The sequence below is a fragment of the Vidua chalybeata genome, chromosome 4 (assembly GCF_026979565.1).
Source record: "Vidua chalybeata isolate OUT-0048 chromosome 4, bVidCha1 merged haplotype, whole genome shotgun sequence".
NCBI lineage: Eukaryota > Metazoa > Chordata > Aves > Passeriformes > Viduidae > Vidua > Vidua chalybeata.
In genome coordinates, this window is record NC_071533.1 from 3,294,581 (window position 1) to 3,319,994 (window position 25,414).

Sequence of the window (25,414 nt, forward strand, 5' to 3'; positions counted from 1 at the left end):
TTATCTTTTTTTCACTCCAACCTTGGCTTTTCCCATCCTTTTCCCAAGGCTGCTGCATTAGGTGTCCCCAGGAGGGCTGGGTTCCTCAGCTGGGGTCTTAGGAGTTGCTATGAATTCTGATTTTTCTGAAAGTGTATGGAAGTGTGCTATTGAAACAGCTCTTTTCTCTCCTGAAAAGTTTTCCATCTATGACCACCCATGTATCTATGTATTTTATGTAGCCAGATGCACTAAAGTTTTTATTTTCGAAGCCAAAACCTGTAGCAGATGACTGTTTGCTTTGTGTCTGTGAGAAGTGGCATTTGTGCTGGAGAGCTGCAGTGGGGAAGAAAAGAGGGACTAAATGTGCTCCAGGGGTGGGCACGGGAGGAAACACTTGCAGAGAAAGGCAAGGCAGTGATGATTCCAGAGGAAAAGTGAGAGGTGGTTGCTTCCGATCTGTGGGGACTTTCCTTTGGAATGATCAATCAGAGAGTGTATGGAAGCAGAGAGCATCTTCTGGCTATTTCTTCTCTCTGGATTCACAGGTCTGTGCTGGAGAGTGGGAGAAAGGTCCCTGCTGGTTGCCGTGTCCTCAGTGGCCAGAGAGCTCTGACCTTGGCCAGATGGGCTGGTGAGTATTGAATCAATCCCTGCCTTCTTGTGAACAAGTTGTTTGAAGGAGTCATCGGCAGGGACAGCTTTTAGCTGGCTTTAGTTCAGTTTCTTTTTCACAGGTTTCTGGCTGTTTTGATCCTGACATCACCAAACCCTCAAGTTTGCTGAATTAGGGATCTTACCTGTATGGCTCATGAAATGTCCTGGAAAGCTGGTCAATGTCTTCGTGCTCCTGTTGTGTTCATTTGGGCTGTGCTTCAGGATTCTCTCCCTGGGCTCTTGCAGTTGCTGTATCTCTTGGATGCTGTGCAGAATGGAATCAGGCAGCCAAACCTCAGGTTCACCTTCTCCCTGACCCTCTATGCTGCTCGTGTGGCACAGCAGATCCTGAAGCCAGGTACTGGAACTTGCTGCGTGTGTCACTGCTGGGGTGAAAAACAGAGCCTTGGGGAGTGTTGATCCCCTCACCTGCTTGTGTGCTCTTGACTGAGCTTTTCCTTCTGGGGAAGAAAAGGGGAGGGTGGGCAGCAATTGGAATGAGCCTCAGAGCAAAGGCCTTCTGCAGTTGCTGAGCTGTTCTTCCAGCTTGGAGCGCTGCACACTCACTACAGCTTCCATGAATTGTCATCTGTGGTTGTGGATTGGGAACATTGCCAGGGTGGGCAGCACAGAGCATGGTCACACTGTGAGGTTTTCTGACACTACAACACTCCCACTCCCTCTAAGAAACTTCCCTTTCAGGGACTAAAATGGAACAAAAGGTATGAAAGAAATATAATTTCAAGAGGGAGAATAGTCTGCAAAACCCAACCCAACTCCACGTGGGCCTGGATGCTGATCCCTATTGCTGGTCAGTGAGAGCATCTGACAGGTCAGATTTCCAACTGCTTTATTTAACAGCAAACTGGTTTGTTCCTTCTTGTGAGTAGGATCGTTGGCTTTGCATGGGCAAAGCTACTCCAGATTTTCCAGCTAGGAAAAGAGTTAGGGGAACTCTTTTAAAATATAGTCCTGGAGGTACCAAGCAGCTTGGCTTGGTAATACTGTGTGGAAATAGAAGAATATCTGTTCTGATTTTCCTCTCATCTTTCTTCCACAGATGTTTCTGTATTCCTGACTTCCCTTCATGTCTGGGGATACGTGGCTTGGAGCACAGGAGCCAGATTTGTCACTTAGCTGTGTCAGGTTGGTGCAGGTTACGAATTACGGGATAACTTGGAAACAAAGGGAAGAAACTGTTATGTCTCTCAGCAAAAAAATTGGCTACATCAGGGCATTAATTCACACTTCACCTTTAACGTTCTTCTGTGCTCTGTCCTCATCACTGTGAGCCGTGAAAGCCTCCTGAGCTGTTTTCACACACACAGAATTCACACACACAGAATGACTAGGTTGGGAGAGACCTTAAAGATCTTCGAGTCCAACCCATGCCCAAACAGCTCAACTCAACCCTGGCACTGAGAGCCACATCCAGGCTTTTTTTAAACACATCCAGGGAAGGTGACTCCATCACCTCCTCAGGCAGACCATTCCAGAACTTTATCAGCCTTTCTGTAAAACACTTGTTCCTAATATCCAACCTATATTTCCCTTGGTGCAGCTTTGACTGTGTTCTCTGGTTCTGTCAGTGCTGCCTGGTGAAAGAGTCCAACCCCCACCTGACTACAGCCTCCTTTCAGAAAGTTTGTTCTGGGTTGACTATATGATACTTTTACCCCCAAATGTCTGTTCTGTTTGTGCTGAATAATAAGTTTTGCACCTTTAAGACTTGTTCCGAGAGTAAAGGGGGGAGAGAAGAAGTGCACAGTTTGTGTTCAGAAAATTGCACTCACTCCTCCACATTCCTGTTTGCTGGACTGTGTTGTCTGCAGCACGGACAGACAGCAGGACAGAGCTCTCCTTTGCTTTTAGTTAGTTTTTAGCTAGCTGAGGCAAAGAAGTTCCCTGGACTGTGTTTTTATTTTTTTCCCTTTTCTTTGGAACTGTTCAAACCTGCTCTGGACTGAACACCCAGAAGAGCAGCGGCAGCTCGCACCTGTGGCCACCGGGCTGGGCCTGGGCCACGGCATTTCCAGCGCTGGAGGGACTGATCAGAGACTGAGTGAGATGAGCTGAGTGAGGGGACTTTTCTGAGTTTGTCTCTCTTTTGGAGTGGCAATATTATTGTTTAATGTTGTTTAGGTCTTCTTGTTTAATAGACAGTTTTTTCCACTTTTCTCCAAGGAGGTATTTTTTCCCAAACTGGTTGGGAGAGAGGCCTATTGAATCTGTTTCCTAGAGGAACCCCTTTGGGGATTCTCTCCCAAATTTGCCCTGAACCAGGACAAAGCTGTAGAGGGTGATATGGTTGCCTCTGAGTCTCTTTTTCTCCAGGCTAAACACCCCCAGCTCCCTCAGTTGTTCCTCAGAGGACTTGTGTTCCAAGCCCCTCACCAGCCTCGTTGCCCTCCTCTGGACGCGCTCAAGCATCTCAATGTCCTTCCCAAACTGAGGGCCCCTGGACTTTGGCAAACATCAAGCTAATTGGAAAAAAATAAAAAATCCTTGCTTCTTAGCAAGCCAAATTTGTGGGACTTAGATGGAAATTTGATGAGAGGATGTGAGGAGTGAAGCTGAAAAAGCAGTGACCTCTCCTCTGAGGTGAGCCAGCCCCAGTCCATCCCGAGGCACTGGGATTATTGAGCACGTTGGTTCCAGCCCAAAGCAAATGGACACTAGTTCTATCACAAGGTTGGTTTATTGGGATGCCAATTTCATAGCACTGAACTCTGGGCTCAAAAGAAGCCTTGAGCTGAGCCAGCACAAAGAATTAATTGAATTATCTGCAATTTCTACCACAAGCACATTCCAGGGTCAGGGCTGGAGCAATCTATCTGAGTGTGGTGTTGGCCACCCAATATGATTTAGCAAATAACTTATTGAAGAGGAGTGTGGGGTTTCTATATTTGGGTTGGTCCAAAATGAAAAGTAATCTTCATAAATTATCCTGGCTGCATCCAAAGCAGTGTGGGCAGCAGGTCGAGGGAGGGGATTCTGCCCTGCTCTGGTGAGATCCCATCTGCAGTGCTGCGTCCAGCTCTGGGGTCCTCAGCAGAAGAAGGATGTGGACACATTGGAGTGAGTCCAGAGCAGGGTCATGAAGGTGATCAGAGGGATGGAGCACCTCTGCTATGAAGGCAGGATAAGAGAGCTGGAGCTGTTCAGCCTGGGAAAGAGAAGGATCCAGGGAGAACTTAGAACACATTCCAGTACCTAAAGGGGCTACAGAAGAGCTGGAGAAGGACTTTTCACAGGGACATGCAGTGATAGGACATGGAGGAATGACTTTAAACTGACAAAGGAAAGTTTTAAATTAGATATTAGGAAGAAATTCTTCGCTGTGAGGGTGGTGAGGCTCTGGAACATGTTGCTCAGAGAAGTCTGACCTTGGTCCTTGGTGTTCTTGCCTTCTTCTAGCCCTTCAGTGGCAGCTGGGATTAACTTCTTAAAATAATGTAAAATCTTGAACCTATGAATTTGATGCATATTGAATATTGCTCTTTCAAGCCTACTTTTTTTTTTTTTTTTTTTTTTTTTATATTAGTATGTAGAGCCTGTTTGACTGGTATTGACTTCCATTCCTGGGACATCCATACCAGAGGAGGTGACCCCTTGTCAAAGACCGGTCATTTTAGGGTCAGATGTTCTTAGATTTTATTTACTGCAGACTGTTCAGACCTGGCTGGGAGATGGCAGGAGATCAGACAAGAGTATCAGAATGATCCCTTGTGGCCTATTTTTCTTTCTCTACAAGCAGTGATTATCTTCTCTCTAAGCCCCTCTTGGCTTTAGCTGGGGTTAAAAAAAAAAAAATACCTCCCAAACATCAACGTTTATGAAATTAATAATGTATTTAAGAAATAAAATTGCTCGACATAGGGTCAAGTGAGACAGTATGGCACGTCATGGTGGATGTGGAGGGAGGCAGAGAGGCAGTGGGGATGCTCTGACACTCCTGCCCAAGCAATGCCTGACCACAAAAACTGCTCCAGTATTTCTGAAAGGCACTGAAGTGTGTCCTGTACACAGCTCATGTTCTCAATGCCTAATTAATCACAAGGTCCAAGGTTGTGTGGAGGTGATCTACAGATCTGAGTTGTACCGCGTGCCCACGTGCCATTTCTTTTTTAGTTCCATAAATTAAGTCTCACTTTGGAAGAATGCACAACACTTTGCTGCTTGGCACTCCCCTTCTCAGCTAGACGTGCTGTCCCATTTTTTTTAGGTAGAAGCCCAGGAAAGATGTCAAAAAAACCCGAGAGATGTCACAGTGCATACGTGGAGCAGAGATGCTGAAAAGTGGCAAAGCTGAATAGCCTCGCTCAGCTTCAGTCCTGTGCAGATCATAGAAGGTGAAGAAAGAAGCAGCAGAGTATTGCTGGCCAGGGGCTTATGTACAAATTACAAACAGGATGAGACTGCGGGGGAACGTGTCTCAAGCTGTTTATTATCCAGCATCACTCTCATTACATGGTTATGACAATGGGAAGATGCCAGCAGCTCATGTCCTCGACAGCAGACTAAAACTCAGTGTAACAACCCACTTAAAAGTTTTTTGACCAGTCACACAAAGCAAAAGCACATTTACAGTAGCTCTATCCAACCACTGTAAGCACACGTACCTTTTGTTAAAACAGTGCTTGCTTATTTCGAATACAATACCTGCTTGTAAGCATTAAAATACAATGCACAGAGCTCCATTATTAAGCTTAGAACTTCCTAATATCTTGCTAGATATATTTTTCTGTAGCTTAGGGAGTTATTCAAGCATTAATGCACAGACCATTGTTCTATTTGTCCTTACTTTTCTACTTCTTATATAACTTTTCTGCTGACAAATCTTATGGCTACTGCTTAGCACTAATCACAGCTCTGCTGTCTCCATGGCCTGCCTTTTGCAGCTTTCCCCAAACCCTCTGATTTTAAGGATTCCCACAGGGGATGCAGCAGGAAGCTCTTGGCACAGCTGCTCAGCCCTTCTGAGCCTGGGGGGCCGCAGCTGCCCCTCAGGCTGCGAGGGAGAACAGCAGCAGCCTCTTTCAGCAGCTGCAGCCTCCTGCAGGTGCCTCCCGAGCCTCCTTTGCTCCAGGCTGAACATGCCCAGCTCCCTCAGCTGCCCCTCATCACACCTGTGCTCCGGACCCTGCACCCGCTCCAAGTGCCATCTCTGGACATGCCCCAGCCTCATAGTGCGGTCCCAAACCTGAGCCCATGATTCCAGATGCACTCTCAGCAGAGGACATTGGTCCTAAATCATAGAATATTCTGAGCTGGATGGAAAGGATCCATGAGGATTGATCCTAAAGTACGCCAAAAATTCTCACAGTGGTGTTCAAATGTTGGGAGCAGCAGAAGAAAGAAAGACATTTTTGATATCAGAGCATCAAACAACCTGAATTCATAAATGAAGAAATAGGTTATGATGGAATAAACCTAATTTATTTATATATTGCTTTCCATCATTTTAAAACTTGGCTTTGTGTGATTGGTTTTTAGCATTTGTCACTTTCCTTTTCTTGAGTAGAAATGAAACAGTTCATTTGAAAATAACACCAAGATGTACCTGCCACTGGCCGTGATGAAGGCCATCAATAATGGCAGTAATGCCTCTGGGATAAAAAAGTCAAGGAAAAAAAAAATAGATGGCCCAGATTGCAGCCAGAGAAGAGACCACAATGCCAAGAGAGAGTCTCAGGGAAGTTGCCAGTGGGGATGGATATGATGAAGGCAAGAAGCAGGAGTGGGCCATCAGCAGCACTTCCTCACAGCAGCACAGCAGGCCAAGGGAGCCTCCTCACAAGAGCCAAGAGGCCAGAGCTCCTCAGGACACTCATCTGCCCACAAAAATGCAACAGCCAGAAGCCTCCTTTGCACACCAAGGAGACCTTTTAAGTACTGCAAGGCCAGGAGGCAATATTAAGTAAGTACTTTAGTGCTTAAAGTAAGAGAATCCCTTAAGGCTTGGAAATCCAGCATTAGGCAAGGGAAAACGAGACGCGGGGTTTTATGTCCTTTAAAACAAAACTGTACATTTAAGGAGGATGAAGTAGAAATTTTGTAATAAAACACAGAAGAAATGTGAAGTGAAACGAAAGCTCTGCTCTTATTTCCAAAGACTGTAGAAGTTCATATGGAGCCATTGGGTTAGGTGGGAAAGAGGCTGGGCAGGGCAGGGGGGCTCAGTGGCACAGGCTGGCTCCCGCCTTGGGGACAGCCCGGGTGCTGCTGCCAGGCTGGCCTGGGTTCCCGCAGTGCAGCGGGGGGAGGGAGGTGTGGGCAGGTTCCAGCAGGGTTCCAAGGGTTCCATGACCTCTGACCCCTCCGTGGCACCTGGACACCGCGCCTGGGACATTCCGTTGGCTCTCGGGCTCTGCCAACGGCAGAACCGTCTTTGGGCAGCGCCCCGCTGGCTGCAGCAGGACAGAGCGAGCGCAGCTCCGTTCGGGGAGCACTGCTTGGCCAGAAAGCCTGCTCGCAGCGCCTTTATTGCCACCGGGGAGCCATCCCTCGCCCCCAAGGCCGGCTTGTGCCAGGTAATTCCGCGCTTGGCTGCCAGGGTGCAAACAGGCCAGCCACGGCTGTCTCTGCTGCATTCCAGCGCCGGGCCCAAATGGGAACAGTTTCAAACCCAGGCTCTTTCTCCTGCCTCTGCAAGCTGACAGCAGTTTGCTGGGAGTCACTGACCAGGGAAATTGCCTTAAGGCCTTCTTTAGGCAAATATTTAGCAGTATTATTCTCCAGCTTGCAGTGGGGCAAATCACTTTCAAGTGGAAAGGGCAAGGTTGCAGGAGGGCGTGCTGCTGATTCAGCTTGAATCCTAAGCGTCTCTGAGGAGCAGGAGAGCCAGGCAATCCCTAGGAAAGGAGGGTGCCATGGCAAAGGCCCCTTGGTTCTGCCCCATGTGCTGCCAAAAGGTGCCAGCACTGAGAAGGAAAGGCTTGAGGGCAGACCCAGCAGATGTGTGGCAGGGGGAACTCTGGGCTTTTCCTGGGCAGTGCCTGCAGCAGGTGCTCCAGCTGGGGGCCTGGGGTTGCCCCGTTGGGAGTGGGAGCAGCTGCCAGGGGCCGCTCTTACAGTTGAACTGTCGCAGGCAAGGACTCCAGAGGGAGGTTGCAAAGCTCGTGTGGAAACACCCCCGTCCCAAAGTAAAGCCAAAGCTATTGATTTTTAATGTTTCCAGTTTTAGGAACCAAGGCCATTGTAATTACAATGGCTCTGTATATCCATATTTGTGTATCATGTGTGTATAACAACAATGGCCACCAGAATATTTGAATCACTCAAGGATAGGTTGGACAGGCCTTTGAGAAACCTGGTCTAGTGAAAGGTATCCCTGCCCCTGGCAGAGGGGTGGAACTAGGAGAAATCTAAGGCCCCTTCCAACCTAAAACATTCTATGCTTCTATGGCTTTATGGGGCTGTGGTTCTATGAATCTGGTGTGTTCTCTGACTGTATGTCAAGTTTTTCCTTCAAATACCTCAATATATGCAAAACACCAAGCTTTGCCCATAAAAATATCATGTGAAGTTTAGTGATAGCAACATTTGAAGGAAAAGCTCTTGAGATGGGTACAAAAGTTTTAAGTTTCCAAGCAGCTTCCAAGCTTCCTTGTTTCATTAGAGCAGCTCTTTGCCTGTGGCTGGATGGAGAAGGCAGAGAGAAGAACAATCAAATACGTCCTGCTAGGGGATGCAGAAATGAGCCTGGCCAAGTAAAGCGTTGTCAAAAGCTTGTAAGAATTCCCATCAGGGTTGCAGGGGTGCCTGCTTTCCTCTCCACAGTGAGGAAAGCTTGTGTTCAGAAGCACAGCTTGGTTGCAAGAGCATTTTTGCCTTGCACGAATAGTGTCAGGTTAATGCCGCCTGCGCAACCTCAAATCTATGGGATGTCAGTGAGGTTGAAAACCTGGCCCTGTCAAAGGAATTGAAAAATGTTTTGACTGTTTAGTGAAATTTAGATTTTCCTGCTGGCCACTTGTGTGCTTTGTGGTTGTGTTAAGGATAAACTGGTGACGGAGCAGGCCTCCAAGCCATGCTGTTTATTCACAAGCGGATGTGCATGTCTCTCCACGCAAGTTATGCCAGCGCCAGGTCCATTCAAGAGAAGTTGGAAGAAAGCTGGAATGACTTCTCCCTGTATGCACTTGCTACTTCTCCCACCTTCGTTTATCTTTAAATTCAAGGGAGCGCCGTGTTCTTTTAAGCAGTTTGCTTTCCAGCCAGCATTTTGGTTTTCATGTTGGTAAGAAGGTAGCAAAGATGCAGTGTTTGTTTGCTTCCAGATGTGTCCTCTGAGCTTAGTGTGAGTGTCCATTCTTAGGCTTCCCAGCAGCATGGGGAGGTGGGTGTTTGACAGGATTCCCATCTGTAGTGGCCTGTGTCTCTCTGTGGCTTGCAGAATGGTTCCCTGCTCATCCCTTCCCTGGTGTTAAAGCCGTGGCCTAAAGCACAGCTGCTTCACCTCTTCCCCCGAGTGTTTGTGCTCCTCTTTCACCCCAGTTGCCCTAAGTGGGGTGGTTCACAAGACTTCACTGAATGCTCCTGTAGCCTCCTCCCCAGCAAGAAATCATTCTGCTCCCTCTGGAGTGTGAGATGCTGCAAGTGAATGTCACAAATTGAAATGTAAATGTTTTCAATCCTATTTCTGCGTTTTTGAGATTTTTTGTATCTGCTGAGGGAATATTGTTACCTGTTCATATACAACCGTCTTTTTAAGGTTTTTTTTTCCCTCCATTTCTTTCCTTCCTCTTTCCACAAATGCTGCCATTCATGTGGGGCCCATTTTGTGGTCTACAGGCAGCGGCACTTTTGTTCTGAAAACTGAACTAAATTTCCTGGAGCCTATAGCAGTGGTCTGGTTTGTCGTGCTCTTGGCCAAATCTGGAGTTAAGAGCTGACTTGAAATGCAGCATTACTCCTGAGGGAAGAGGAAAATGGATCTCTTGGTTCTCCCATTCTCAGCTACGTGTGATCCTCATGTTTGGATGGCTTATGTTTAGGAGCGCTGCAATGACTCCCAGTTGGGCACTCCAGGTTCTGGGTGTAGCAAGTCCCTGGAGATCTTGACCTCCCCTTTAGGCATGAACTTGTGCAGATGGTGAATATCTGTTTGTTCTCTTCCAGAGAGGCTGACTCAAACTGAGGCTTCGTAATGGAACCAACAGACAACCAGAACAGTGACAATAGGTAGGAATTAATTTGATGTAATCTTGGCTTCCCAGGTGCTGTGATGAATGTTGTGATGGTTTAGAAAAAGAATTCCCCCTCCAGTGCAAGAATCAGAATTCCAGAGTGGGACAAATGAAGTAAGGATTGTCCTGTCAGTGAGAGTGGCTTCAGAGCACATTGGTATTTTCAGAGCTTCTGTTACAGACCCCAGCCTGGATGTTATCGTGGGTCAGGGCAGATTCTCTGCTGAACATTCTGAAGCCAATCTCTTACTACTGGAGCCAGGGCACTCCCTTCTGCAGTTTGGGATGCTTTTGGCCTGGGAGTATTTTCCTGTTTCAGTCTGTAGCAAAGTGCGAGTTGTGTTTTTTTTTGGGGTGAGGGCAATTTGTGCGAGTTTTTACTTCTTGTGGAACATATATGAAGATGATGAGGACTGAGCTGATGTTTCATGGCAGACATTCAGTTTCATCTGCCTCTTTGAACAGTCAGGTTGTTGGGGTTTTCCTGGTGACACATCAAGTGTAGAGCAGCTGCAGCAAATACAGGACTATTTTTAACTCTCCAGTGCTGACCTGTTTTCCCCCTGGAGATGGAAGGGCTGGGATTGTAGAGTCCCCCTGCACCAAGGCTCCTAGGTGCTGGGCATGTTGGTGTTAAAGCCTGGAGGTGCAGTTCCCAAAGCTTCCAAAATTCCCTGACCTTAAGGGAACTGTGCAGGGTTGAGTGGTAGCAGAGCTCAGGTTTGCAAAGGCTTTGAAGAGCATCTTGACAAACACCTTCAATGGCCAGGTCAGACATGGGCAGCAAAGCTGTCTCCAGGGCTGGGGAGACTGGGAGATCTACAGCAGACTCATATACTCCAAATTAGGAATGTCATCCAGTGCAAAAACCTGATTTTTTGTAAATAACAGCCCTTCAGTATGAGATGAGGCAGCTGTGCCTCTGCTCTAGGAATGATTAAACTTTCAGGAGCTGATTATTGGAGCAAGTGTGACTGCTGGGGCAGACAAGGCTCTCCCCTTGCAACCTGGGACACTTGGGAAGTTGGATTTGCAAAGAAGAATTTAGCAATTGTATGCATAGAGAAGACTATGCAGTAGAGTAGAAATAGATACCTGCATCCACTGTGCCTGCATGCTTTTCCTTCCCTGATGTCCATAAATATCAGAGCCAGAGCTTTCCCTCATTTTGCAGTAGTCTTTCAAAGGCCAGGGACAGTTTAAAGGTTCTGGTTTCCCATGATGGGACACTTTATTGGTGTTTTGTTGTGGGGCAGGTGGGATTGAGTACATGCATATGTGGAAGAGGAGGAACAGGGGGATTTGACCTGGTGTTTTCTGAATGTCTGAGATCTTCTGTCTAATTACGCCGATGGGATGGCTTTAAATGCAGCTATACGATTTTCCAGGGAAGCAGCTTTCCAAATGTCTGTTTAAAGTAGAGAGTAAATTTCCAAGGTTGTTTATAAAGTGGCTATAAATAGAATATGAATAGAGGATTCTGTTTGACTCACAAGGGGGGAGACTGGGGTGAGAGATCTGAAGGAGAACAAGACTGATGGTTTCTCCCATTAATCACTGCAAGTAGATTAGCCAGCTCATGTGCTGATCACCCTAGTTACTGCTTCTGCGTTTGTTTCACAAGGAAATGGGGAGGGTCTTTCCCTTCCCAACCTTCTTGATGGTTGGTATCAGGAGTAGCAATCCCTGAGAAGGATGTGTGCTGTCCCCTGTGTGTCTCATTGCTCTGGGGCACAGCACATGCTGGACAGAACCGATCTGTCCACTGTCAGCTTCCTGAGGATTTCAACATTGCTTTGCTGCTGGACATGTGCCCTTGTGAGAAAGCCCCAGTTTCTGCATGGAGTAAAAACAGGGGTTCAAGTGTTAACTCTCTTTTCTGTCTCTCTGTCTGAAAGCTGGAGCTACAACAGAGACTTGCTCCGCATTCTAGAGCAAGACAGGCGGAGGAGGCAGGTGGCTCCAGAGAAAGATCCATTCTTGGGGAATACTCCCATCTTTCCCAAGCCCTACAAGGTAATGGGAGGGGGGTGCAGGCTGGAAGGAGAGGAGAAAGGAGGCTTGGGGTGGGAGAGGTGAGCTGTGTCTTCTGCATGGGCTGTAGCAGACTTGAGCCCAATCCCTGCAAACACAGCATTTTCCCATCTGATGCACTGAGCTTGCCTAATTTCCCTTGTGGGGATGCATGGCGATTCCATGAAGATGCTGAGCAATGTCTTGCTGAGCTGGATCTCTTGCTTGGGGTGTTTCTGACATTTCTCCCGCTCTATTCTTGTGTTTCAGACCAATAAAGAAGATGAGCTGTCAAGGCGCATTAAGAACGTGCTGCGCGATGTAGACCCCAAGTTCTTGTTCCTGGGCCATGACTCCCCTCTGATTCCCCTATGGATTCCAAAAAAGCCCAAAATCAAGTCACAGACCCAGAGTCATAGGCCAGCCTCCAGTAAGACAAACCCATATGAGGACATATGGAGAGAATCCTCACCAGAATCACTGGACCTCACACCTGAGCAGAGCTATGATGCCTGTGATACAGATCTCTCAAAGCAGAGGTCAGAAGCCAAAGCTCCACAATCTGAAATCCTTCCTGAGCCTGTCAAGGTGAGCGCAATTGGCTGGGGCCTCTGTTGTTGGCAGTCCCTCAAGGCCAAGGGACCAGCACATAGGCCCTGCCTGGTTCGTGGCTCTGCCTTCCCAGAGGTCAAAGGCACTTGATTCCGAGGTGCAAGCTGGGGTTTTGCCAGGCTCATCCATCCGCACTGGGATGTTGCTGTGCCCTGTGGAATTTAGGAGTCCACAGTGCTGAGTTGCAGCAGCTGGTCCAGGAGGGCTGTGGAGATGGATTTCAAACTGTGTTTGGCCTTTGGAAGGAGAAGGAAGAGCTGGAGGCTGCAGTCAGCTTTTCCTGGAAAAGGGTGTTGATCAGCTGCAAAGGTCTGGAGGCAACATCTTGTGGAAAATGAGAGGAAGCTGAGAGAAGTAAAGCACTGCAGGGCCTTGCCTTCTGCAGGAGCCATTCTTCATGCCAAAAAGATAAAGCACCTTTCTGGATCTCAAGCTCTTGAAAGTGCAGAGTGCTGCAATCAGCCCTCAGGCCACCAGCAATGGGCAGTGTTTGTCCTTGCTGCTTGGGGGCCCACTTGAGGGAGGATCACTGTGAAGAAAGGAGCATGGATGCTGCATCTTCCTTGGAGAGTGCGGTGATGGAGGGGAAGGAGTGGGTGCCCAGAAAAAGTGTTTCTGAGAGAGGGGTTGAGTCCCTGCTGGCTTCTGCCATCAGCTAGGGGTGGACTCAGATCTCTGGGGTAGCCCAAAGCCAACTTCTCTCCTTAGTGCATCTCTGGGCACCCCTGGAGAACCTCCAATGGTCCAAATTTGGCTGCTAAGTCCATCACTTTGCCAAGCAATGGGAGAGTGAGAAATGGTAGTTGGGGATATGCAAATCCTAGAGGGGCAAGAAGAGGATGCGAAAAGTCAGCCAGAATTTGCATAAAATGTGTTGCATCTTTCCAGAAGTGTCAGAAGTCAGTGTTTTGTCCAGACTGCTGTTGCCCTCAGAAGAATAAGGAGTCTCATTTTATTTGGGTGAATGAGAAATATTCCTCTTACTCTAGAACTGGCTTAGAGGAATTGGGAACTATTATTTCTGACTTTTTTTTTTTTTTTTTTTTTTTTAACTAAGGAAGCTTTTTGCACAACTTTTTAAAAGCAGAGGTAGCCTGTGCCTTTGAAAACAAAGCTTAGCTGCTTCATAGTATAATTCCATAAAGGAAGAAGACTGCACAGGCATACTTACATAATAATAATAACAGTAAGGATAAATAGCAGTAGTTGTAGTAGTAGCTTAAGAATGGAAACAATATTTCCAGAGTGCCAGGTTCCAAAGGGAGCACAGACATTTTTCTCAGAGGCAGAAGAGATGACTTTGGGAATTTCAACTGGTTTTCCACTTGGCCTCCGTTATCAATTCCCCTTCAGATAGGCCTTTTGATCCTTAGTAGCATTTTATTATTAATGGAATTGCATGACTTCCTAGAGTGGTTGGTAACCAAATGCTGTTGTGTGCATGTCAGTTAGTAAAAAACCCAAACAAACTCCTTCTGCCTCCCTTGTTCTTGTTTCAGAAAAAGAAGCTCATTGATGTGCCATCCACTGGAAAAACTTTGAAGGTTGGTGCTCTTCCATAATAGATCTCTGTATTTGCTTATGTTTCGCATGCATTAAGGAAATGGCTGGGGAAAAAATCCATTGCTCAGCTCCTATTCACTCCTCAGACATTGCCCTCCCTGAAAGTGTGTTTTGGGGTGGGCTGAGGAGAAGTAGGGATAAAAGCTGGAGTTGTAAGATCAGCCTTCCTCTCAGTCTGTGAGCATAATGCTGTCTAGAGCAGTTCAAGAGCCGGACTGACAACTCATGCCAGGCAGCCAGAGCTGCTCCTCCCTCAAGCTGGGGGTTGCCTTTCCTGAGCTCCCCTTGTCCAAAGGCTCTGGACCTGCTGTCTCGTGTCTGGGCTTCCAAATTTCCATTTGGGAAACAAAGGGAAACCAGCCCCATGCTTCCAGTGCAGGGTGTCACTGAGAACCAGATGCCATTGTGCCTCGGAGTGTGTCTGAGTGGGCCAATGTGGTAGCAAACTTCTCTTTCCTCTTTTCCATTGTTTTCAGTAGGCTCTGTATTTGTAGAGATGTAACATGTTTGAGTCAGAGGAGGCAGATGAGTGGAAAATGCTTCAGGGACACGCACTTTTGTTACAGTTGTGATCTCCAATGTGATGTTTTTCATGAACACTTGAAGCATGTCATCTCTGTGGAAGCACAAACCCCATTTTATCTTGATTGTCAGCGAAAGCATTATCTGAGAGTGTTAGACACAAGTGGGAGTGCAAAGAGTGCTGACAACCAAGTCAGTTTTTGGTGGTGCCTACACCAGGCACACAGATATGCCTTTAAATCATCCTTTCTTGTTGCACTGTGCTGAGTTCCCTGAGCTAACCTTGCCTCCCCCTCTCCTCTTTGTTTTTGTGAACAGGTTGTGGAAAAGCCATCTTCTTCACTTGCTGCTCCAAGGTACACTTGTGTTCCCAAACCACCCTCTAGACCAAACAAACTACTTTTCATTTGAGGGGGAGAGGGGAAGAGGTTCCTGGTTTCCCTTGAAGCTGCATGCTTTGATTTGAGGCTATTCTCAGGGCTGCTGTTAAAAATTGGTTTCATTTTTGTGGGGTTTTCCGGAGAGCTCCCATTAGAAATGAATAATCCAGGCATGCTGGAGTTTACCTGTGAACCAGACTTATATTTCCCCAGGTGTTCCTTTCTTTTCTCCTCCTTGGCCCCAGTGTATCTGTAGATCATATGTTTTTGTATTGACCAAGAATCCATCCTGAAATTTGTTACCCTTTATTGGAAATGTATCTTTTGGGGGTTCAGGCTTTCAGAAAGGCACTGGGCTGTTTTGGTTTTTTTTTTTTTTTTTTTTAACTTTAGTTGGTTGAATGCAACTTCACAATGTAGCAATGAGTTCCTGTTTACATTCTTGTCTGGCGGGGTGTGAATTAAAGGTTTTATTATTCCCAGAGGGTTTTTTCATATGGTGCTTTATTTTTGGAGCATAGCAATGTATTCCTCTGGCCTTCTCCCCTCTGCTCTCAGTGCCCAAACACAGGGTTCATCCTAATTTTGAATGCTGCCATGTCAGTGGAATAAGTAAGTAACCTTCCCCCCTGCTGCTTCCTAATTTTGTCTCCTGGTGGCCTTGCAGAGCTCTCCAGTCCCAGCACAAGAGGATGGCACCAGCACAGCCCAGCATCTCGGAGTCAAAGAGCACCAGGGACTGCCACAGCTCCTCAGTCTCTGCACTTCCAAGAGCACCAGCATCTGAGGTGAATGCAAATCAAAAGCAGAGCCCCTTGCCTCACGCTCTCTGCTGTCTGAGGGCAGTCAGGACAGGAGACCTTAAATACTGTCACTGTGCAGGTGTTCCCTTGAGACCTCTGCAGCAGCATCAGACATTCCTTGCCCTCTGCTTCATTTCCATACTTCGTCATTAATAAATCCTTCCTGGACATCTGGTGCCAATCCTGGCAGGGTTCCCCCTTGTCCTTTGGCATCATTGTCTAGCCCTTCTGGAGTTTCCACTCCAGGATTAATCCATTCTGCAGCTGAGAGGTGAAACTTTGAGTGCATATGCTGAATGATCCTTCTCTGCTGTAGGTATCTCGGGGCTGTGGGCCCCTGATTTCTCTTCATGGGTGTTTTGAGTACTGGCTCTGTTACTGAAAAATTCCTTCTTTCATTTTCTGCGTATTTCAGTCCTGTCAATGCCATATTTTCTAATACTGCTTGCTCTCAAAGATGAACCTGTCTTTGATAAAACAGTCCTCCAGTGCTGAAGCCTGGAGAGGGAGGAGGAGGAAGAAACAGTGAGGCTGCAGCCCTGGAACTATGGCCTGTGTGCTGCATGTAACAGCTATGGGAGAGGTGATTGGGCAACAAGGCTGGGCTGCTTGGCTCTTGGGAAACATCCAGTGAGCTGTACTGCATGGAGGAGAGAGATTCAGACAGACAAAGGAACTTGGGAAGGCTGATGGAGGGGGCTTTTGGCTGAAAGCTCATCCCTTACTCCTGTTCTGGGTGAAAGAAGAGCAGTGAGGACACTCCTGCCCTGCAGGGAACCTGACATTGAAGAGTTCTAGAGCAGAAGAAACTCTGCTGTTCTTCCCTCCTCCTGCTTTGAATTGAACTGTTTGGCCTCAGTTATACTGAACAGCCACATGCCAAATAGGATTTTTCCTGTGACCTCCCTGGACATCCCTTAGGAAAGCCATTTCTTCCAGGCCAGGATTTTGGCTCATTCAATGTCTGAGGCGTGTGTCACCTGCAGCTGGGAATTCCTTACTGATGCCTTCTTTTCCTGACAGCACTGAAAACTTGAGGCTTCCAGCCTGAATAGCTAAGCAGATCCAGTGCAGAGTGAACTAATCCACAGGGGATTCACTTTGCCTTCACAGAGTCACTGAACAGCTCTTTCCTCTCTTCCCCAAAGCAGAACCTTTACTTTCCTGTGTCACCCCAGTCTCTTTAAGGCATCTTTCCAAATTAACTGTGAGATGCCTTAGAAATACAGCACACATGAAGCTCAGATGTATCTCTTGTCCTTCTGTGCCAGCTTTTACCTCTTCTCCCAGCACCTGAACAAAGCTGTTTGTAAAGCCAACCTTCTTGTTCAGGTCTTTAAGAATCCCTCAACCCCAACAGAGAGCCTTGTATTGCCTGCACTGGCAGGGAATTATGGAGTGTCAGTGTGCAGAAAGGAACAGGAATGTGGCATCTTCCTTGGAGTGTGTTTAAAAAGGAAAGTCAAAAGAATCCCGTCCAAACAAAAAAACAAAAAAAAAAAAAAAAAAAAAAAAAAAAAACCAAACAAAAAAAAAGGCAAGTCAAGCTGTGTTCCTCTGCAGTTTGCAAAATCTGGAGCCAAGAAGCAGAATTTCAGGAAAACTCAAGAGCACTTCTATTCTCAGGTAGAATGAAGAGGCCTCCCTTGAAGTTGGCTGAAAACAGATGAAGAGTCTACTCTATCTTGCACGAGCTCCATGTGTGGGTGCTTTCCTTGTGCCAGAATCAAATCCTCACCAGAATTAAAGCAACCTTGCAGAGCTGGTCCATTAGCTGGGCTTAGTTTGAAGTTTGTGGTCTCTGCTTTAGTCCTTCAGAAAAGTTCCTGTGTCTGAAGGCCTGAACCTTTTCCTGTGTTCAAATGTGTGTAATACGTAGTAGGATGTCTTTCCAGGAGCCCAAGTGATGATGGTCAAGTGCTTTACCAAGCAAAAGCTCAATCTTGGCAGGAGGACCCAGCCCAAGTTACCTGACTGTTCTGAACTGGAAGCCAAGCACCAACTGCACCTTGCAAGGGTTGCATTTTGGTCAAGGTGTTTGTTTTTTCTTTTTCTTTTTTTTTTTTTTTTTTTTTTACTTCAGAAAAATGAGTCTGATATTATTTGGGTGAATGACAAATATTCCTCCTTCTCTAGAACTGAACTGGGAATTTCTCTAGAATTGGGAACTTTTATTTCTAACAGTTTTTTCTTAACTAATGAAACCTTTTGCTCAACTTTTTCACATGCAGAGACAGCCTGTGCCTTTGCAGGCAAAGCTGCGCTGCTACAATAGCAACTGAAGGAAAGTGATTTTTAATAAAGGGAGCAGACTGCAGAAACATACTTTCTTAATAATGTTAAATTAAAGTCAGCAATGGAAACAGTGTTTCCTGACTGCCAGGGAAGCCAGACATTGATCTTGCAGGAGGCGACTGGTGGTTTCAGTTCTTGCTCCGCCTGGTCTCTGTTCCTTACTGCCCTTCAGATGGAACTGTTATTCCTTATTAGCATTTCATTATGAACGGACTTGTATGACATTTCTAGAGCTGTTGGTCAGCAAATGTTTGCTGAGTGCATGCTTGTTTGGTATCAAGGAGTAAAATACCTGAACAAACTCACAGTGCTTCTTCCCTCTTTCTTGTTTCAGCCCATCGTGCACATTCATGCGCAGTCCGTGGAAGAAATAATGAAGGTGGGTGCTCTTCAATACCAGATCAACATGGGAAAGCCAGTACAAATCCATGGGGAGGTGAATCCCTCTGACTCTGGGAAGGGTGAAAATCCCTCTGTGTCCATCAGCAAAACTCCTGAGAGCTGATTCTCTCCTTCTCTTTCCAGGAAATGAGCAGCCCCCTGTCACCTCTCCTGCCACCTCTTCAGTCAGCTGCTAGAACAGACACTTCCAAATTTCCACTGCAGGCAAAGGTAACCCTGCCCATTTTTGCCAGGGATTCTGATAAATTACAAGAGATCTTTCTGCTGAGCAGAAGTTCAGTCTTGGCAGAAGGAGCCTGCCTGGAGTCCAGCCTGAGTTCCTTGACCATAAACAGTGTTGAGAGTTAGAAACCAAGCAGAAACTGCACGTTGTGTGGGGTTCCATTTTACCCAGGTGTTTTGAGGTTTTTTTTACTTCAGTACAAGAAAGAGTCTGATTTTATTTGTGTGAATGACAAATATTCTTGTCACTTGTGAACTATCTTAGAAGAATTGGGAACTATTATTTCTAATTTTTTTAACTACTTTTTTTTTTTTTTTTTTTTTTAAACTACTGAGGCTTTATGCACAACTCTTACATGCAGAGGCAGCCTGTGCCTTTGCAGGCAAGGCTCAACTGCTTCAACAGCATCTTTGGGAAAGTGCAGTTTCATAAAGGGAGCAGACTACAATAATATACCTTATTGAAAAATAGTGATAATAAGGATATGATAATGATGGTAATAATAATAATAATAATAATAATAATAATAATAAAAAATAAAAATAGTAATAGTAACAAAGAGAAGTAGGAGTATGAGTAGTAGTTTCGAAATGGAAACAGTGCTCCCTGACTGCCAGATTCCAAAGGGAAGACAGACACCTCAGAGGAGGAGTTGGCATTGCTGGGTTCAGCTCTCTCCATGCCTGGTCTCCATTATTAACTCCCCTTTAGATAGGCTTTTCATCCTTACTTTAATTTTATTATTTATACACTTGCAATACATTTATAGAGCTGTAGGTAAGCAAAGGTTTGCTGAGTTCCTGCCAATTAGTAAAAAACCCAAACAAACTCCTTCTGTTTCCCTTGTTCTTGTTTCAGGCAAAGAAGCCCTCTGATGTGCCATTGATTGAAGAAATTTTTAAGGTAAGTGCTCTTAAATAGAAGATCTCTGTGTTTGGTTGTGTTTTGCATACATTAACAAAATGAGTGGGGACAAAATACATTTTGAGAGCCACTTCTCTCCCTCTCTTTCCAGGAAATGAGCAGCTCACCACCACCTCTTCTGTCACATCTCCAGATGCCTACAAGAGCAGAGACTTCCAAACTTCCATTGGCAGCAAAGGTGACCCAGCCCATTTATGCCAGGGCTTCTGATTAAATACAAGAGATCTTTCTGCTTAGCAGAAATCCAGCTCAGCTGTTTGGCAGCTCTTAGAATGCTTTAAAAATATTTATTCAAAAATGCACATGCCCATAACGTGCCATTAACACAGTCTTGGTGTCAGTAGATGTGTTGTTTAGCTACATGCTAAGCTACTTTGTCCTTTTATTCTAGGAATTCCAACCTGATGGATCTGCAGCACAGAAGCAGAGTAAGTAGAGATGCAAAGAAAACACAGTTCTTTGCATGCTGACAGGTAATTTTTAAATGTTATATGTGGCAGAGACCATAGAATGTTTACACTTATTCAGCAGTGTGATTTCCTCTGCTTTGCTGAAAAGGGATGAATTTAGGAATGGCTTAAGAAACTGTAACCAATCATTACCTAGACCTCAAGGTAGCTGTTCAGCAGAGGATAAGCAGTATTTAGTTAGGAAACTCCCATCTGGAGTGAGGAACAATCTTGGTGGCAAACCCCTCCCTAGCAAAAAGTGACTCTCTAACTGATGCTGACAGACCACAGGGTAAAATGGCTACAAGGGAGGCACATAAATGCAACTTTTTCATTTTTGCTTTCCAGAGCAGGCTGGCACAGCTTCAGAAACGTTGCTGAGTTCTCAGCCAAGGACATCGTAAGTAACCAGACTCTGTTCCTATCTCTACTGGGCAGTTACTTAAAATAATCTGGAATGCACAAAAATTTGGGTTATCAGTCAGATTCTTCTCAGAAAACGTCATTGCAGGGAATTTTCACCAACAGAAAAATTATTATTTTATGACGGTCTCACTAAATTGTTTAGGTTTGAAAAGACCTTGAAGATCATCAAGTCCTATCATTAGCGCAGCAACGCCAAGTGCACTATAAACCATGTCATGATTGCAATGACTGCAATTAAAACCAAAACAAAATAAAAGTGAAGAGAAAAAAACCCCAGTCTTCATGTACCAGACTGAAGTTTTTTCTTCTTTTAATCTGTGGTGCTTAACATCTTGTTTGAACTCGTCAACCTACTGATAATGGATTAGGCTGATATAAATGCTAAGGCACACCAGCTGAATCTGATCTTTCCTGGTTATGGTTTTGATGCCAGGCAGGACAAGTAAAGCTACAGCTACCTAAACTGTGTAGATCTACTGATGATATTTTAAAGTTATTTTGTTGTAAAACTTTCTTCAATTTCCCAAGTAGAAGTTTTCAAAAAAATGTTGTTGTTATTTTATTTAAAAAGAAATACAAAGAAATATAGTATTTCACATGGACAGTCTAAAAACCTCACTTTATGTGCTAATAATATAGCTAGTTGTAGAGTGGGATAAAGACAAAATTTCTATAACCTATGGAAATTGTGTATGTTTGTCTGAATGGGTGTGAGTTGGAGGTTTGATAATTTCCAAGCTTTTTTTTATTCTGGTGCTTTGTATTTTGAGTATGGCAATGTATTCATCTGGCCTTCTCCCCTCTGTTCTCAGTGCCCAAACACAGGGTTCAGTCTTAATTATGAATGCTGCCATGTCAGTGGAATAAGTAAGTAACCTTCCCCCCTGCTGCTTCCTAATTTTGTCTCCTGGTGGCCTTGCAGAGCTCTCCAGTCCCAGCACAAGAGGATGGCACCAGCACAGCCCAGCATCTCGGAGTCAAAGAGCACCGGGGAGTGCCACAGCTCCTCAGTCTGTGACAGAGAGATCAGCTCCAGTGACAGTGAGGAGGACAGCCTTCCAAGGGTGTTGGACCTCCCAGCATCTAAGGTGAATAGAGAGACCATGGAGAGGCTGCTTCCACAGCCCCTTGCCCACTGCAGGGCTGGTGCCTTAGGAAGGTAGCAGATGTTGTACTTCTCTGTTACCAAATTCTGCCTGGTTTGTCCTGGAAATACTGATTTGTAAGACCCCTCTCACTCCAATGAAGGCTTAGGTATTTGCCACTGACTGGTTTATGGGTTTTTTATTCATCACATATGCATCCATGGTGCTCAAGGAGCAAGTTAGTGCCTGTGGCCTGTTAGTTTAGAGTCAGTTCGTCACAGGCCAAAGGCCAGACTTTAAGACCTCTGGGCAAGAGTCCCTGGGCTCTGGGGAGCTGTGCTAGGACAGAAAGAGTCAAAAAAGGCATCAGTCTTGAATCCTTCTTTTCTCTTTTGTTGGCAGCCTGAGCCATCAGCTTTTAACAAGTGGTACCTTCACAACATAGTGACCCAGATAAAGCAAGGAGCAGTACAAAGAGAGGGTCTCAGGGAAATTACCCGTGGGAATGGACATGAGGAGGGTGTGAAGCAGGAGCAGAGCATCAGCAGCAATTCCTGCCAGCAGCACTCCAAGGCAAGGGAGCCTTCTTACAAGAGCTGTGGCCAAGTGGCCAAGGATTTCCACAAGACCTTTGCCCAAGTGGCCGAAGACACTCACAAGACCTCTGGCCAAGTGACCAAGCATTTTCACAAGACCTCTGGCCAAGTGACAAAGGCTCTTCAGGAATCTCATGTTACAAGCACACACAGCTCTCTAAAGCCTCTTGTGCACACCAAGGAGGCCTTGCCCAGGAAGATTGTGGGTATCAAAAGGCCCAGCGAGCCCCTGGAGCATGACAAATCCAAAAAACTCCTGAAGCTGGAGAGTGAGCCTGGTCACTCTCAGAGGTCAGAGTTGGAGGTCAGAGACCAGTCCTTCAAAGACAAGCTGAAAGTCCAAGAAGCAGAGAAAACAAATCCTGCTTTCAGAAAAGGCGTGAAGCTGGGAGTGCAAAACCCCTCTAAGAACAGGAAGGACAAGGACCCTGACAAGAGCTTTGTCCACGTGCCCAAGGTTCCTGACCAGAGTCGTGGCCAAGTGGCCAAGCCTACTCACGAATCTGACGTTACATCCAAGCCCAGCTTTCTGAAGCCTCCTGTGAACACCAAGGAGGCCTTGCCCAAGGATACTCTAGGCATCAAAAGGCCAAGTATGTCCCAGGTACATGACGAATCCAAGAGAGTCTGGAAGATCAAGAATGAGGCTGGTCTTTTGCAGGTCATAGACCAGTCTTGCAAGGACCAGCCCAAAGTCACAGTGAAGCCAAAAGCCACCGACAAAAAAGACCTGAAGCCGGCACTTCACAAGCCCTCTGAGAAGAGAAAGGGCTCCCACCAGGTCAACACCAAAAGCTTTTTGGAGCCCAGGCTCCTGAGACATGCTCAGGAGTATGATGCCCTCATGCCCAGTGACCACAGGCCTGGGGATTTGCACAAAGGGAAAGTGCCCTTGCCTCCTGGGGAGAAGAAGTTATTCCCGCCTGCAAGGGAGGTAGACATGAAGAGGAAAGCCATGAGGAGTCCTGAGGAGTCCCCCAGAAAGAAGGTGAGAGAGGCTAGAGGAAGTGGGTTTGGACAATGACCAAGGTGGTGTTTGAAAAACCTGTGTGGAGTTTCCCATTCATAGATTGGCAGTAGACCCACGATGCTTCTCCTCTAAAGGGAGTTCCAGTCTGTTACTTTTTCCTGTTTTCAAACAGAATCTATCAAACTGAGCTGTATTGGTCTGTACTTTAGGTGAACTTTCAAGACCTGAGTGAATTTTTTTCCCTGTTTTTATTCTTCTTGCTAGAGGGAAGACAAGGGGGATACTCCCAGGAAGAAAAAGGAATGAGACAAAAAATTCCCAACAAAATAATTTCAGCTTTCAGCAAACAAAGGCTCCAATAAGCTGAAGTGAGTATGCAGTGATGGGATGTCAGAAAGATGTGTAAATCTAAGTCTCTCTTCAGAAGGGAAAGATGAAGAACTGTATCTCCTGTCCAGACACTCAAGAGTTCGCTTCTAACATGATGTGCATTCTGCAACTACAACTGCTGCAGACTGGCATTTACATGCTGGAAGCTACTGTTGATTGGGGGTTTATGTATAAATTACGAATGGGATGGGATTGTTGTGGAACGTGTGTTAAGTTTATTTTTTAGCATTAGTCTTATTACATGGTTATGACAATGGGAAGATATTAGTAGTTTACATTTTTGGTAACATACAAAGAACTTAATGTTAACAATTTCAAAAGTTTTTTGACTAATCACACAAAACAAAAGCATATTGACAGTAGTTGTATCTAACTACTATAAGTACATGTATTTTTTTGTTAAAACAATGTTTCCTTATTTTGAATGTAATACTTGTTTGTAAGCTTTAAAACACCATGCACAGAGCTCTTATTATTAAGCTTAGAACTTCTTAATATCTTGCTAGATATCCTTTTCTGTAGCTTAGGGAGTTATTCTAGACAAGTCTTAATATACAGACTATTGTTTTATTTGTCCTTATTTTTCTACTTCTTATATAATTTTTCTGTTGATAAATCTTAGAGCTATTGCTTAGCTCTAATTGTAGTTTTGTTGTCTCTGAGGTTTGCTTTTTGTAGCTTTCCTAAAACTCTCTGATTTTGAGAATTCCCACAGAAACAACCAATGCAGAAAGCAGCTCTGAAGGTGTAGGTGATTAAGGGTAGGGAGCCTTTCCCTTCTGACATCCTCTGAAAGCACAGAGGTGTCCGGGCTGATGATTGGCTGGGGGAAGGGATGTTCCAATTGCAGTAGGAATGGAAGAGCTTTAATTCTGGAGTTCCTTCCTCCCTTTTCCTCAGGGAAAATGAGCAGCTGTCTTAGTCACGTGCTGGCTTTTGGAGTGGGAAAGGTAGGAGGTAGTTTTGGGCAGAGAGGGCTCTGGATCAGGTCGAGGATGGTGCTGTGCTCTGTGTCAAATCATACTTGGTGCAGCATCAGCTGAGCCAAGGCAGAGCAGCTGGAGAGCATGTGTGCAGTGAGTAGGGACCAAAACACGGGAAAAGTGGGTGCTGAAAGAGGTGAGAGGACTGTCCCATGCACAGCAGAGTTAGGCAAGAAGTGCAGCCTCAGACCTGAGCCTTCTCACTGGGTTTAACTTCATTTCCTGCTCTTCTGATGCTGCAGTCCATGAGCTGGGATTCACTGCTTGGTGCGTTCTTGGAAACTTTGCGAAGCTGGCTAAAAATGATGGAAATGAGCAGTGGTGAAACAAGGTTGAGAGCTATTTGGTGCTGCTTCTTGCTGCCAGAGTTCCCTGGTCATCCTGATTTCAGATGATCAGAAATCTGCTAGGGCACTGTTATTGAATGTGAAAGTCTCTGCCAATTCAAACTCCCTCTTATTTGAAGCCTCTCAGCTTTGGAAGTGATGTCTAGTTGAGACATTGGCATGAGTGGCAGGATATAGGCAAGCTTTTAAGAAATGCCTATGTTATATGTACATCATAATCACGAATTTGCTTCTCTTGTCCAGAGCATCAGAAAATTCATTCCAAACTGAGAGGAAAAATGTGGTGCTGCCACCACTACCGGCCATGACTGCTGCACAACGTGCATCAAATTCGACTATGACGACCCAAAAGGGACCCAGAACTGTGACTGATGACCTGAACCTGCCTGCCGTGGATAACCCTGCCAGGAACCTGGATCCTTTGTTTGCCAAGCACAGGAAAGTGGAGGAAGACCACAAGGAGCAATCCCAGGGCATCAACACTGGTACTGAGGAGAGCTGGTGGGAGGATTCCTGCAACCCACGCGTGCTGTGTGATTCACTTCAGAAGCATCCTCTCAGATAAGTGACAATTTCTGACTGTAGGCAACTGCAACCTGGGCCT

At 45.8% G+C, this 25,414-nt stretch overlaps 2 protein-coding genes across 5 annotated transcripts in view; one reads left to right on the plus strand and one right to left on the minus strand.

Moving 5' to 3' along the window:
- LOC128786675 (AF4/FMR2 family member 1-like) lies at positions 1 to 25,143 on the plus strand. Of its 2 annotated transcripts, XM_053940125.1 has the most exons (20): positions 1 to 613; positions 717 to 994; positions 1,697 to 1,782; positions 4,862 to 7,169; positions 9,760 to 9,822; positions 11,726 to 11,843; positions 12,111 to 12,428; positions 13,952 to 13,996; positions 14,856 to 14,893; positions 15,585 to 15,705; positions 18,350 to 18,394; positions 18,541 to 18,627; positions 19,499 to 19,543; positions 19,656 to 19,742; positions 19,956 to 19,992; positions 20,362 to 20,413; positions 21,362 to 21,527; positions 21,927 to 23,108; positions 23,355 to 23,458; positions 25,054 to 25,143. In XM_053940125.1, exons 5-19 carry the CDS (start codon positions 9,788 to 9,790, stop codon positions 23,394 to 23,396), a joined length of 2,418 nt encoding a protein of 805 aa, XP_053796100.1. In that variant the 5' UTR covers positions 1 to 613; positions 717 to 994; positions 1,697 to 1,782; positions 4,862 to 7,169; positions 9,760 to 9,787; the 3' UTR covers positions 23,397 to 23,458; positions 25,054 to 25,143. The 2 variants fall into 2 exon arrangements, with proteins under 2 accessions (XP_053796100.1, XP_053796099.1); XM_053940124.1 differs by having other exon boundaries at positions 1 to 994.
- The window catches only part of KLHL8 (kelch like family member 8), a 60,426-nt gene that overhangs the window by 7,873 nt on the left and 27,139 nt on the right, over positions 1 to 25,414 (minus strand). Inside the window, exon 10 of one of the 3 annotated variants that reach the window (XM_053940127.1) lies at positions 23,673 to 24,759. The exons of 1 other annotated variant lie outside the window; for it this stretch is intronic. In XM_053940127.1, coding sequence (XP_053796102.1) covers positions 24,648 to 24,759 — 112 coding nt within the window. In that variant the 3' untranslated portion in view covers positions 23,673 to 24,647. Of the gene's footprint in view, positions 1 to 23,672; positions 24,760 to 25,414 lie in introns of those variants that run through there. One more of the 3 variants, XR_008430423.1, reaches the window with a different exon arrangement.